At 43.4% G+C, this 14500-nt stretch overlaps 1 protein-coding gene across 3 annotated transcripts in view; it reads left to right on the top strand.

Annotated features, from left to right (window-relative positions):
- zzef1 (zinc finger, ZZ-type with EF hand domain 1) overlaps positions 1-14500 on the top strand; it is a 34974-nt gene that overhangs the window by 13538 nt on the left and 6936 nt on the right. For all 3 annotated transcript variants that reach the window (XM_061701837.1, XM_061701836.1, XM_061701835.1), the window contains exons 19-52: positions 124-292; positions 478-599; positions 685-807; positions 1217-1386; positions 1574-1655; positions 1736-1937; positions 3242-3369; positions 3460-3700; positions 3825-3904; positions 4011-4101; positions 4177-4660; positions 4743-4907; positions 5105-5224; positions 5325-5486; positions 6449-6581; positions 6668-6806; positions 6902-7067; positions 7155-7417; positions 7889-8061; positions 8215-8404; positions 8488-8648; positions 8978-9258; positions 9708-9882; positions 9983-10115; positions 10204-10427; positions 10552-10860; positions 10955-11055; positions 11122-11257; positions 11418-11777; positions 11862-12005; positions 12872-13040; positions 13112-13210; positions 13310-13475; positions 14186-14336. In XM_061701837.1, the coding sequence (XP_061557821.1) occupies positions 124-292; positions 478-599; positions 685-807; positions 1217-1386; positions 1574-1655; positions 1736-1937; positions 3242-3369; positions 3460-3700; positions 3825-3904; positions 4011-4101; positions 4177-4660; positions 4743-4907; positions 5105-5224; positions 5325-5486; positions 6449-6581; positions 6668-6806; positions 6902-7067; positions 7155-7417; positions 7889-8061; positions 8215-8404; positions 8488-8648; positions 8978-9258; positions 9708-9882; positions 9983-10115; positions 10204-10427; positions 10552-10860; positions 10955-11055; positions 11122-11257; positions 11418-11777; positions 11862-12005; positions 12872-13040; positions 13112-13210; positions 13310-13475; positions 14186-14336 (6012 nt within the window). The remainder of the gene's footprint in view (positions 1-123; positions 293-477; positions 600-684; positions 808-1216; positions 1387-1573; positions 1656-1735; positions 1938-3241; positions 3370-3459; positions 3701-3824; positions 3905-4010; positions 4102-4176; positions 4661-4742; positions 4908-5104; positions 5225-5324; positions 5487-6448; positions 6582-6667; positions 6807-6901; positions 7068-7154; positions 7418-7888; positions 8062-8214; positions 8405-8487; positions 8649-8977; positions 9259-9707; positions 9883-9982; positions 10116-10203; positions 10428-10551; positions 10861-10954; positions 11056-11121; positions 11258-11417; positions 11778-11861; positions 12006-12871; positions 13041-13111; positions 13211-13309; positions 13476-14185; positions 14337-14500) is intronic.

Genomic DNA, 14500 nt, shown 5'->3' with positions numbered 1-14500 from the left:
GGACAAGCAGATACGGTTCAATACAGTTGCTATTGTATTCGACAATTAGCATACATTGCCTTTTTTCGAGTCATCTTTCATTGCATGATTATTTCAGCTGATGCGTGTTGCTTTTTTCTCAAGTGTGAAGTTATGATGGCGGAGGGCGGTGGTGGAGCCAGTCAGCAGGCAGTATTGCTGTCCTTGTTCTGGGCTCTTCAAGGTAGCCTTCTCTCTTGGTGCTACCTCCAGCTCAAAGGAAGCACCTCTACTGCTGTTACCATGGAACTGGCCAGAGTTATCCTATTAAAATGTAAGACACAACCTCAGTAAAACCTGTCAATTATTTATGATTATTCTGTTCTAGTTATGTGTTTATTTGAAGGCTACATAGTGTGATGCAATACACTTAAGAGTAAGATTCATCTTGAATGTGTTGCTCATGTCCCTTTTTTCCCCCTCCAAAGTGTATAATGTTGATTTCTGCTCTTACAACAGATGTGGATCAGTTCTTGGGAAGCATCAAAAGTGTACTTGGTTCCCTGCTGGATAAGTACACTGGTGCTGAGATTATGAACAAACTAGGCAAATCCATCGTTGCCACTGTTTTCAGACAACTGGTAATTTCCAATTAGCTCATGATTTTGAATCGGACAGTTATTTGAGTTGACAGTGCTGAATTGAATACAACATTTGCTCTGGCAGATCATTTTCCTCCTGGAACTTTGCTCTTTGGACATTCCTCACTGTTTGCTGCTAAAGAGCTTCTCCTCTCTGATTGAACTCCTCAAAGGTCTTTCCAGTGGCACTGGAGACAATTTTTCCAAGGTGAGTGAACTCTGTTGCTTACTTTTCAATGCAAATGACTTAAATATGAAACTTTTTTTTCAATCACTCTTTAACAAGGTTAAAGGGAGCATCACGAAAAGCGCAATAAAAAAAAAAAAAAAATCAGACACAAAGTTACATTTTAAAATACTCCCAATAAAATCTTGTATGAGAACATTTAAAACAAATAAATACATGACTTTCTGTCATTGTGATTTTTTTTTTTTTTTTCTGTAACAGTGTAAGGTTGTCTACCTACCAGCAAAATGTCAGTACTATTACACCATAGCTTTTTATACATGCCTATTTGTTTTTGATGCATACATTGTGTGCGAGAGGTATATATTGTTGAACAAAAACAAAACGTCAAAATGACTATAATATGAATCACTTACGTGGACATTGTCAGGTAGACCAGGAGAGCTGGCACCAACCCCAGAAGCCAGTGGTGCTGAGGACCTGGGCGATGGAGTCTTCTCATAACTATGAAGATAGCCGCCACGAGACCAACATATTTGCCTGCCCTGGTGCTACATCGTTTGAAGTGGAGTTTGATGAACGCTGTGAGACAGAAAAGAGGTCACAAATACAACAGAGCAATTTTCTTTTCTGCTTTCTATCAATCTATCCCATTCTCATTAAAACACCATTAATGAGAGTGGGTTGTGATTAAATTGAATTTCAGTACATTTTACAAACACACACAGAGTGTCCATGTTTTGGCCCTAAAGAGGAACCCGCATCTATATTCTTTGGATTTTCATAGGTATGACTACCTGGAATTCACCGACTCCAGAGGTGGAAAGGTTCGCTATGACATGAAGGTTGGAAGTGAGAAGTGGCCAAAGGTATGAATGAAGCCATTTTACCACAAAATGCCTTCTTATGGTGAATACCTTTAACACGTGTTGCTTCTTTCTCTCTCTAGAAGGTAACATTTGACACAGGCCCCCAGCTTCAGTTCCTCTTCCACTCTGATAGCAGCAATAACGAGTGGGGTTACAAGTTCACTGTAACAGCCATGGGTCTGCCAGACATCACCATTTCATGGATATCTGACCTGGAGCTGCTTGTGGCCCGCCTAATGGGGCGTCTCGCCTACAGAACCCTGGCACTCAAATCGCCTCACGGTGACAGTTTTTCACAACTACTGTGTTTCTCATTTACTTCTTGTCTTGACTGTCTTGTCTTTCAATGTTTGATGGCCCATCATTGTGAATTGCCAATTTTGAACCTATGGCATAAAAATATATACAGTGCTTAATACCTTTATTAGACCACCACCCAGTTAATACACTTATGCCACGACTGCTGCCCTAAATGAATAGCACTGATAATTGTTAAATTCCCTTTCTATATTTTGAATGCTAAAATTGTGCTGACACAGCAACTCCGTACACCATCCATCCATCCATTTTGAACACCGCTTATCCCGGTTAGGGGCGCCGAAGCCTATCCCAGCTGACTTCAGGCGAAAGGCGGACAACACCCTGAACTGGTCGCAGGGCACATATAGACACGGACAACCATCCGCACTCACATTCACACCGTCACTGAGTGGGAACTGAACCCACGCTGTCCGCACCAAAGTCAGGCGAGTGCACCACTACACCGTCAGTGACACTCCGTACACCAGATACCTCAAATCCATCTCGGATGGTGTTTATCCACTAATGAGTTTCCAGACATACACGAGGATTTAATTGCTTGTCCTGGGACTACAAACAATGACACAGGTTGTACAAATTTAAAACGTCAACTCCCTGTTTCTTATAGGTGTTAAAATACTATATAAGTACACCACACATCAGTAGCACTGCCTTGCTCATTACACCCTGTCCTCTTCTATCCTGTCATTTCCAGTCCTCTCTCATCCTGTCGTATTGGTTAGTAGTTGCGTGTACTCACAAGGTGTCCCCCCATCCACAAATAATAACGTGAGTCCTTTGTGACGTTACTTGTAGTCATTCTAGATTGTTCCACTGTTGTTCTGTCGTGCGTTTTACTCTTATTCTGTTTGTCTTCATTTCATGCATTTTCATTTTTTCTATGTGTTCTGTTGCTTAAGCAACAGAACACATAGTAAAGGACATTATGCTCAAATGTGGGTATAAAAAAGGTGAATTAGAAAGGTCTGATTCCCACTCAAAATGGTAAAACTGAGCTTATTAAAAATGAAAGAGTCCGCCTTAAAGAACTGAATGTTGATGCTGAATGGTGTCTTGGTGTTGTTTTTATTACAGGTCGTCTGATATACATTTCTTAAGCACTGTATACATTAAAGAAACACATTTTTGCCGAGAGGTAGCCATCCTTGTCCGGTACAGTCTGTCCAGTCACCAAGTTTATTCTCTATATTCACTGCTATTGGTGCGGTATATATCGGGTAGTTTTCGGATTCTTGATGATGATTCTAATTGCTCTGTTTCTTCAGAGATACGCTCTGTGAAAGAGCTTCCACCCTGGAAAGTGTCCCATGTTCAGTCTTCACCTCTGTGGAAACCCATTCTCCGACATGGGTTGTGTGAGTCAAGGAGCACAGATCAGACAAAAAAAGTCCAGGTATGCTAAATTATTCTGAATTCAGTCACGTTCAGTTCGACCTCAGCCGCAAGGTCGTACTTTTACATTGTTTTATTTTGTGTATGTTAGATTAGCAAGTATAATCTTGATGATGTAATGAGGCTCCTGGAGGACTTTGCCCAATGGAACCCTTCCCAGGAACCCACAGACAACAGAACAGAGCTGATGAGAAACCTTGCGCAGTCCTGCAAAAAACAGGCAATGAGGAATGAAATACCCACTGGGTCAACGGCAGACCATGCTGTGAATGCCATTTGGGCTGTCATGGTCTACCACACACCAGTCCTTACACATGCCCTCAAGATCTATGGTAATGCTTCCTAAATATCAGCTCTATTCCCTTCTTATTTTTGTTAAGTACAACGAGTTGATCAATATACTGTAGTATCTGTCTCTCTTTTAAACTTCTTTTTTATTTTTCTTCTTCTGAATAGTCAATCAAGAATGCAAGTCCTGTCTAAATGAGGACTTTGTGCAGGTGTATTCACTGGCAGACAGCATCAGAACTTGGATGGTGAGTATTACAGTATTTCACAGCTCTGTTGAAAAAATGATATTGATGTGATCACGTTATGTGATCACGTCCATGGTCTTAAGCTGTGATTCATATTTTCTGTTAGTTGGAAATGAAGCAGAGATATATTGTTGGCAAAATGAATTTTCCCGATGAGAGAGAAGGAGGTACTGATGAGATTACAATAGAGACCTTAGGTGAGGATTCCTGCTTATTCTTGTCTTTCTTGAATGTATTATTGGTCTAATGTGAGATTGCTTCTTTCTCTGCAGCCGAGATGTGCATTGAGAAGTGCCTACTGCTGTTCAGATTTTCTCCTTGTGGTACACCGTGCCCCGATGGTGATTCATTTAAAGCTGCAGAGGGCGGCAGTGCTCCTCGTCACTGTCCAAGTTCAGGCTCAGAAGCCGATTTTCAGGCGAGCTCCTCACTTGAGCACCCGACGACAGCATCTACAGAGGAGGCGATTGCGGCCAAGCCAGTACACAGCCAATCTGCCAATGTCCTAAAGGCCTCCTGTACGCACTGCAAGTCAGACAACAAAGGCTCCACCGAGTCTCTCTCGTCCTGGGGAGTTGGCAATCCAGCCTCTCCCTCTGCCCTAACCCATAAAGCCCCATTCAGTCGGGCACGGCTACGCCTCCTGTCGTGCCGCTCGATGGAAGAACCCCGCACAACCCCCTCTATCAAAGATCGCTACCCAGTTCTCAAGCACATACTCAATTTCATAAAGGACAACGCTCTCACGACAGCGAAGTCTGTGGCAGTTTGTCATTATATCATTTTTTATTAATGATGCCATACAGCTTTGAAAACTGCTGTTTTTTTCCTCCTATAGTATCCTGCAGACATTGTCGCTGAACAAAGCTCAGGCTGTTAGTGTTTGCAAAGTCCTGGAGATCATTCAAGAGTGTTTGCATTCCCTGGGAAAGCCACACCTCTTTCAAGCCCCATGCATCCTGTTCCTACAAGAACTTTTGACATGTCAGAAGGACTTTACCAGGTACACATTTGGAAAAAAAATTGCAATAGCAGTACACATTTGTATTTCAGTGGGTAATAGATAAGGTAATTGGAATGACATTATAATAGGCAAAACTATAATACTCTCGATTGCTGATTTCTTGAAGCTGAGTTTTGTAATGGAGTCATCGTGACAACAATTATGAAGTGGTGTTTAATGCAAATGTTCTTTTTCAGTTATTTTTCACAGTTGTCAGACAGCGGGCGAGAGCTAGGGGCTCAAGTGCGACGTTCCTACCATCAGTTGGTGCTGATTCTGGTTGAAGCAGTGCAAGGATTCACATGTCTTAATGATAAGTAAGCATATTTGTCCATTCCCACTGCAACTACAAAGTAATTGGAGCACACAAGTTTGTGTAGTGAGCAGTGTAACCTTACCCTCGTCACTCCTCCTCAGAGCTCTTCTACCAGCCCTGTCTTGCGTGCAAACCTGCTTGTTGCACCTTCTAGACTTGAATTGGGATGTGCACGACATTCCCCTCTTCCTGAAAATCAAGCTTCCTGAACTCTTACTCAGCATGTCCCAGGAGAACATTAGTGTTCATGACATTGCTATCAGGTAACATTTGAACCACGCTAGAAGCAGAGTAGGCAACTGTGTGCTACCATTTTTTTAAAGGCCCCATGCCATCTGTACCCAATTTCTTTCCTGCAGTTTTATGCATAACATGGATCAAAAGGAGTCTGTCACCTGATTTAAGTTGGACATCTATGTCGTTTGTCAGTTGAATTGAATAGCCTTTAGACACTAAAACCGCTTGCAAACGACAGGATTGGAAATCGCCGACGGTGTGTGCGAAGTTGAATCTCGCATCTTTGTGGTCGTCTGCCTCGTGGGGGAGCAGCGATAGTGATACCGCTTGGTTTGGGGTCACAGTGCCATCAGGGCGAGAGCATGTTCGCCCGATGGAATGACACTTATATATAGATACTATATTTCTAATGTTCAATGTAACTGCGGTCACTGTCGCTAAAATATGCGTGCAAGGTGAACGCCGTGAGCCAGTTTCGTTATAGCGATTGAGCGGACCCGCTTTCAAAATCACCTCCTCACTTTTACTTCACCCGTGTGACACGTCCCCTCCTCTGTGGTGTTGTGATTTGTAAGTTGTGGTGAACAGTCCAACGCTCAGCGAATTCTGCTTCACGATGATAGAGTAAGACACCCCCCCCCCCCCCGCATCAAATGAAATGAAAACAGGGTCGCTCTGAATACTTGACCCAGCCCCCGAGATATCGCCATTCGCCAATGTGCAATCAGAGCGAAGCTTATTTACAAGTTTCATATTAGTGAGAAATCCAGGAATCTCAACTGCCAGGTGTAAAAAGACCAACTCGAATTGCTTGAAAATTGACTTTCTGGGCTTTTTCAAACCAAATTGGGACATTCAAGATTATTAAAAAAAAAAAAAAAAAATCTGATGACATGTGACCTTTAATTTCTCTAATTATCAGTGTGAAATGTCCACTAGAGGTTTTACTTAAATGTTGAATTGTTCTGTGGTCTTTGTAAATTTGTAGTCGTTGGACAGAGGAGGAGGAAATTGCAGACTACAAGAAGAACCAGGAGTGGATGGATGAGTGCATGGATGGAATGTTTGAGAAGTTTTATGACAAAATTGATGAACAGGACTCTGTGGAGGACATGCGAAAGGTACATTAAAATAGAAGTCCAAGAGAATGTGATTTAGGTTTAGCAGTTTTGAAAACAAATGTAATTATAGTTTGTCATTTTCACAGATGCACATGTTCATTGCACGTTATTGTGACCTGCTCAATGTGGTGATTTCCTGTGATGGCTGTGAAAGGATGGCACCTTGGCACCGCTACCGATGTCTGCAGTGCATGGATATGGACCTCTGCAAGACCTGCTTTCTGAGTAAGCCCATACTCAGCTAGTTAAAGAGTAAGAATCATTACGTTTAACAGGATAAAAGCAATTTGACTAAACCAAAGTGTGTATGTGTTAAATAGGTGGTGCCAAGCCTGAAGGCCATGAGGATGACCATGAGATGGTAAACATGGAGTACGCCTGTGACCATTGCCAGGGCCTCATTGTAAGCAGCAGGATCAACTGCAACGTGTGTGAAGACTTTGACCTGTGCTTTGGATGTTATAATGCAAAGAAATATCCTGACAGGTGACACATTCAGGTTCAACTCATGATTTATTTTTGAATCTCAGTTTACTATTCTGTTAACACTGTTCCGATTCAACTAACCTTTAGCCACCTGCCCACCCATCGGATCACAGTTTACCCGATGGTGACCATAAGAATAAGCGACCGCCATCGCTTGATTCAACCATACGTCCACAACTACTCCTGGCTTCTGTTTGCTGCTTTGGCACTCTACACTTCAGAAGTGATTAGTGAGAAGCAGGTAGAGGGTGAATCTTTGGACAGTTCCACAATGAGCCAAGCCTCATCCCTACAGACATGCTGCTCCAAGCTTATCACTGATTGCTTGCTCAAGGGGCAGACCAGCAAAGGTATCAAAGCAGATTTCTTTTTAAAAATTCAAAATCAAATGACTGTTCGAGCTCCTTTGAACTAGTGTGCAACAGTACAAAATACACGGTTACTGTATCAGCAAAGGCGGCACGGTGAACGACTGGTTAGAGCGTCAGCCTCACAGTTCTGAGGACCCGGGTTCAATCCCCGGCCCCGCCTGTGTGGAGTTTGCATGTTCTCCCCGTGCCTGCGTGGCTTTTCTCTGGGCACTCCGGTTTCCTCCCACATCCCAAAAACATGCATGCTTGGTTAGTTGACGTCTCTAAATTGCCCCGAGGTGTGACTGCGAATGGTTGTTTGTTTGTTTGTGTGTGCCCTGCGATTGGCTGGCAACCGGTTCAGGGTGTACCCCGCCTCCAGCACGCCTGCGACCCTAGTGAGGAGAAGCGGCTCAGAAAATGGATGGATGGATCTTGAAATTTATCTCACACGCTGCGTACTTCCCATAGGTCTACGAGCTTCGGCTTTGCTCAATCTGCTGTATTCCAATGACTCAGCCTCTGACACCGAGCTGTGTCCAGTTTCCCCCGAGTCCTCTCAGGAGGTTAGTACTGCCGCTGACACCTCATCTGTGCCTGGGAGTACTGCAGCAGTCTGCTCCCCTTCATCACCCAAAGACAAGGTGAGGTACAGCACAGGTATTTATAGCATACTGGATGCCTGGCACTTTCCCGCGGATGTGCATTTATTAGGCTACAACACTATTCTCTTATGTTTGAAAGCTTCTTCTGTCACGTCTTCTGTTCAACCTATCTACTTCTTCTTTCACCTCTAGAGTAAACCATCAGAAGACCAAAAGTCGAAGGAGGTGAACTCACCTCCCACTGCTCCAGCAGAAATGTTTTTACCACCTAACACGGAGGTGGAGAAAAGAAAACTTGTTGTCCAAGACACCTTGGAGTCAATCAGCCTCAGCAAGACACCCTCTTTGTCCAGCGAGGACCCTCTTTCCCTTGTGATACGACGTAAGTTCTGTTATAAACTTGGTTTTATCAGTCTATCAGGGTTAAGACTTTCACAGTTTCCTGATTCTGTTATATGTGAACAGCTTCAGAGTCTTGTCCAGCAATCAACTCTCCAGCATCAGACCATGTCAAGGAGACTGATGACCGGCTTCCTAAGGTCCCCCTCCAAGAGCATGTCTTCGCAGAGTGCTCCAGAGAGAGGATCCTTGGACTTCTAGCAGCCATGCTACCGTCAGGCAAACAAGTAAGTCATTATTTGAAGTAGGTTTGCGGCAGATTTATGTGTAGTTTTTATTATCCTTCAAACAGAGATACAAAAGACTTTAAATTTCTCATCTTTCGATATCAAGCGAGACAAATTCCTTGTGTGTATGGTGACACACTTGGCCAATAAAGTTGATTTGGATATCATCTGGGCCAGTAGCAGGTTTAGCCTAAATGCTAAATGAATGAACCTTTTTCCTTAAAAATGATATTGTAGCCTGCTTAAGTATTGTATTGTGTCCTCAGTTGTTTGTGGTTTTATGAAAGAACTTTTTTTTGTAAATCCTAAATTCTTTTAACTCTTGTAAGGGAAGCGCTCTGAGTCTGCCCAGCGTCAGCTCCATCCTGCACCAACTTTTTAGGGCAGTCATTTCCAATGCTGGGTCTCTTAACGAGACGTACCACCTTACCCTGGGGCTACTGGGACAGCTACTGATGCGAATCCCTCCTATTGACGCCGATTGTGCTGTCACAGAGGCCCTCACAAACAAGTATGAGTTGCTGACACGTGGCGAAGCAGCCATTTGTGACACTCATGGCTGGAAGACCACCCAGTTGCTCTTCAGCCTGGGAGCCGTCTGTTTAGACAGGTATTGTACTCTTGAAGCTAAAGATTCACACTACTTGCACTACAGAAGTCAAGCTTGCTATTACAGTACTCTATTCCTGTTATCGATACAACAATCATACATTTGCATATCTAGACATGACATTGAATGTCGACTTCCGATAATCGATGATGATTAATCTTAACCTTTACAAAAAAATGGTCCCTTTCTGCTATGCTTTCCTACCCTTATCGTGTCCAGCAGGGTAGGTTTAATAAATCATAAATTTGCGTATGTAGTCATGACATTGAACGTGTACTTCCAGTAGTCCTTTATGATTAGTCTACACATTTAAAAAACAAAACAAAACAAACAAAAAAAACAGTTCCTTTCTGTAAGGCATGCCTGTGCTTTTCATATCCATCCAACAGGTTTTGTTTTTGTGCAATTATTGCCATGATTACCTCCTCCCTCGCTCTTGTGTTTTTCAGTCGTATTGGTCTGGATTGGGCATGCACAGTAGCAGATATTTTACATGATCTGAATACTTGTCCTGGTTGGAGCACTGTCATTGCTGCCTTCACTGACCATTGTATTCAGCAGCTGCCACATAATCTGAAACGCACAAACCTCTTCACCCTGCTGGTGTTGGTGGGCTTTCCTGAGGTAGGAAGAAGTGCAAAGCGTACCACTGCATTGGACTTTGGACTTGCTCGTTTTATTTTAACTCTCTTGCACAAATAATGAGCACTCTTGTGCCTCTCAGGTGCTGTGCGTTGGCACGCAGACAGTATTTATTGACAACGCCAATGAACACCACACCATGATCTTACTCAAGCATTTCACAGAAACAAACCAGGCAGCAGTGGTGGATATCAAGACACGCAAGAGAAAAACCGGTCAGTGTTCTAGTTGTGCACCAACAGCATTTTTAGCATGAGGAAAAACACCCGCAATGAACACTGTGTGCTTTACTTTCTTTTATAGTCAAGGACTACCAACTCATCCAGTCTCAGGATTCTACAGAATGCCTCGCAGGGCAAACTGAGGGCCATTGTAGCCCAAAGACACTGCTCAGCCGCTACCTGAACAGCTTCATCTCCATCATCTGCCACCTGCTGCAGACCAGCCAGGAAAATGGCTCTCCTGATGCTGTGGAGGCTTCCTGGGTTCTCTCTTTGGCCCTAAAAGGACTCTACAACACGCTGAAGGTACTTGTCATGACCTTGAAATCTGCAAGAATTGAATACAATCTTAACCTCATATAATCATGTGAATAAAGAACACCCCTACTTGGAAGTTCTCGTCTTCTTAACTCCTTGTTATTATGTGTAGAAGCATGGAGTGGAGCAAGCCCAGGAGGCCATCCAAAAGTCAGGATTGACGCAGCTGCTTGTGAACAAGTGCAGCAAGGGGACTGGTTTCAGCAAGTTGTGGTTGTTACGAGATCTAGAGATTCTCTCCATCATGCTGTACTCCTCCAAGCGGGAAATACATTCCATGGCTCAAGACCCTGAGCGGGATCAAAGAGAGCAAGACAAGGAGCATGACTCCGACCACTCAAGTAGTGTAGCTGATGACGCAGATGTCAACAAGCCTGATCCACTGGATGGTCTAGATGAGGAAACTAAGATTTGCTTCCAGGTGATGAGTGAGACTACTTCTATTTACTGGGGGGTGGGGGGGGAAAATAAATAGTGTTACATATGAGTAAGCTAGACTATTCTCTTCTGTACAGATCACCCACGATGCCTTAAATGCCCCTATGCCCATTCTACGAGCCATGTATGAGTTACAGATGAAAAAAACAGACTCATTCTTCCTGGAGGTGCAGAAGAGGTCAGCATAAAGAGGTTCTTCACAATTACCTTTGGCGGCTTTTGTAATGTGCCCTTTCAATTCCAGATTTGACGGAGAAGAGATCAAAACCGATGATACAATCCGCACTTTAGCTCAGAAATGGCAACCAACCAGACGGCCTCGCTCAGAGGACAGAAACACCAAGGCTGTCGACACGGATATGATTGTGGCATCCTGCATTGTGAGTAATTAGCCAAGAAAATTGCTTTTGAATTGAAATTTTAACACTTCACTGTTGCTCTTTACTCAGCTGGTGCAACGTCAAAGAGCATTACTTTTAGTGACAGGAAAAATAAGTCCAGAAAATGTTCGGTGAGTGTGTGAATGTTTTCTTTTTACAGTCAAAGCCCAGTCAATGCGCAAAGGCCACAGAGGAGGTAAACGTGGCCACACAGAGACTCATCACCAACTCGGAGAGCGACTTGCAGATCAGTTACGCCAAGCAACGACGCACGAAAAGCTCAGCGTTGTTGCACAAAGAACTGGATGTTCGCAGCAATAGGGCAGTTCGTCAGTACCTCGTGAAGGTTAACCACGCCATCTCCACGCTGTACGCCCGCCACGTGCTCGCCTCCATGCTGGCCGACTGGCCTGTCGAGGCGGCGTTGAGCGAGGAGGCCCTGGAACTGAACGGCGCTTCTCACATGGCCTACATCCTGGACATGTTAATGCAGCTGGAGGAGCGGCTCCTGTGGGAGAAGGTGACAAGTGGGAGGAGCATCAGGTGTTACTGTATTATTGTCCGTTTGAGTCCACTGAGTCTAAAATATGCTCCCATTGTTCAGATTCTCCAAAGGGTATTGAAAGGCTGCAGCCCGAGTATGTTGTGCAGCCTTTCCCTCACTGCTTGTCAGTTTATGGAAGAGCCAGGTATGGCAGTGCAAATCAGAGAGTCCAAGCACCCATATGACAACAACACCAACTTTGAGGTACATATTTATTTTCCCATATTTTCTTTCCTTTTTTGTCAAAAGACATCGCCAAGAGCTTTTAATGATCATTGTTTGCTTACGTCGCCAATGGAAATTTTGTGCTCGACTTGTGTAACTAGGGTATATGAATTTTAGGACGATTTCCTTTGCATTTACTCTGATATGCCTTAGGCCTGGTTTACACACAAGGATTTTTCAAATCTTAAAGGATTATCTTCTCACAGACCTCACACATGAAGATACAAAAAAAAAAATCTGGTATTTAACAGTTTTGGTCGGACTGTGTGTGGTGTTGTCCGATAATCTCAACACAGACCACCACACACATAAAGATATTCTGTTCTGCCGTCGATCTCAAAACAAGTCCTCCAAGGCAGGAATCCTGCGTGGTCACGTGATCTAAAAAAAAAAAAAAAAAAAAAAAACCCCAAAGGAGAACAAACACTTTCAGTTCCGGGTATGTCGCGCAGATGTTTCCTGAGTGTTTCCGAAGACACCGGAGGAGGAGTGTCGCGATGTCGTCAAATACTTCTTGACCTCTGGGGAAACCCACTTTATACTAAAAAAACTACATTGGGTAGTCATGTTTGTTTTTATTTACGGCCACTCCATTGTTCCTCAGTCAGGGCTCTTTGATTGGCTGCATTCCGTTCTGTGTCAGAGTTCACGGAGAAATCATTGTTGTCTGTTTTTATGCAGTGTTATAACTTCATTGGGATTTGTAAAATAAATCTAATCATAGGTAGCAAGATAGAGCCCTCGATGGGGATGAAAAAAAGAACATTGGGAAATAATAACACTGATTTCACATTGACATTATTTCGAGTTTTAAATCACAATTTTGCATCTTTTTCTCTCCTCAGGATAAGGTGCACATCCCAGGGGCCATTTACTTGTCTGTAAAGTTTGACTCCCGCTGCCACACAGAGGAAGGTTGTGATGAATTCATCATGTCCAGCAGCAGTGATTTCCTTCAAGATGTCCACATCTTCAGTGGCTCTCCTCAGAAATGGACTGATTTTGAAATTCCAGGTCAGGGTCATTTTCGCTACTCCTTGTCGTCTGAGTGTCAAGATCTTGTTGAGAGACGTGTCTTTTCTCAGGTGACACCTTGTACTACAAGTTTATGTCCGACATGAGCAACACAGAGTGGGGCTACAAGTTTACAGTTACAGGAGGTCACCGGGGTCGCTTCCAGACCGGTACAGATAAACACGCCACTCTTCGGATAACGTCATAAGGAGCTGTCTTCTTAACGCTGTTCTTACTCTCTGTGTGCTTTCGCTTCTCCTTTGAATCAGGTTTTGAGATCCTGAAGCAAATGTTGGCTGAGGAACAAGTGCTCAATCAACTGCCATTGACTGACATATGGGAGTGGCAAGTGGGCGTGGCCTGTCGCCAGACTGGGAACCAGAGACTTAAAGCCATTCACTTGTTGCTCCGCCTTCTGCAGTGTCAATCCCAGACGTAAGAGTTTGTGAACGTCACTGACAATGAGAGTTAAGAAAAGAAAAATCCCATTAGCGTTTAGTTGATTGTAATAGTTATTATAACACTTATTTTAATACAATATTTCTTTATGTTTTGTAATGCATGTTTATAACCAAACATTAATATTGCTTGCTTGCTTTTTTTTTTTTTTTTTTTTCAAAATTTTGAGAAAATATATTTTAAAGAAATGTCATTATAAGGCCTAAGAGACTGACTGGCATGTCTGAGTGCCATCCGTCTGGGTATGACATGTTATCAAACCTTTGCATTTGTCCGAACAGGCTTTGCGTAAAAGCCTTCATAAATGCCTCATGTTCTCCACCACAATCATGTGGTAAAGGACGTGTTTAGGGATTTGCCTACTGCGTGTGCAGACTACATCTGGTCACAATGCCAACGACATACACTCATAATGTTTTCTTAAGGTTAGGATGTCCTTTAACTGACAGAACAGCACTCTGTTTTGTGAGACAAGACAGATGTGGTCGCTTCGAGTATCGAGATATATATTTTTATCATAGGACAACTAATCTACTATTTTTGATAGGGTCATGAGAGTCTTGAGTCTGTGCTAACTGTCTTTACTCGCATGAACTACTGTATCAGTTTGAGCCGCAGCTTTTGCTCGTTCTTTTGCCTGTGTACATGTTTGGGTCTGACTAAATATGGATTTGTTTCCACTTCAGAGTCTATGAGCTGACCCTGCTTCGACCTCTGTGGCAGCTCTTTGTGTCCATGGAAAACAACTTAAGCCAGGATCCAACCAGTATCACTGTGTTGCTACCTCTTCACAGAGCTCTCACTGAGCTCTTCTTCATTGCGGAGGCTCGAGCCATCGTGAGTAAACTATGCCCGCACATGCTGAAAAACAGGCCACATCTGGTATTGCGTAGACTAGAGTTTGCTATTTTAGGAAACAAATGGAAAGTGTTATATTATTGAATCCTGCTTTTCGTGCCTTGGAAATACATTGGGTTTGTTACTGATAATTTTTTTGTGCA

The sequence above is a fragment of the Phycodurus eques genome, chromosome 17 (genome assembly GCF_024500275.1).
Source record: "Phycodurus eques isolate BA_2022a chromosome 17, UOR_Pequ_1.1, whole genome shotgun sequence".
Classification (NCBI taxonomy): domain Eukaryota; kingdom Metazoa; phylum Chordata; class Actinopteri; order Syngnathiformes; family Syngnathidae; genus Phycodurus; species Phycodurus eques.
This window is presented reverse-complemented; position numbering and strand designations above follow the sequence as displayed.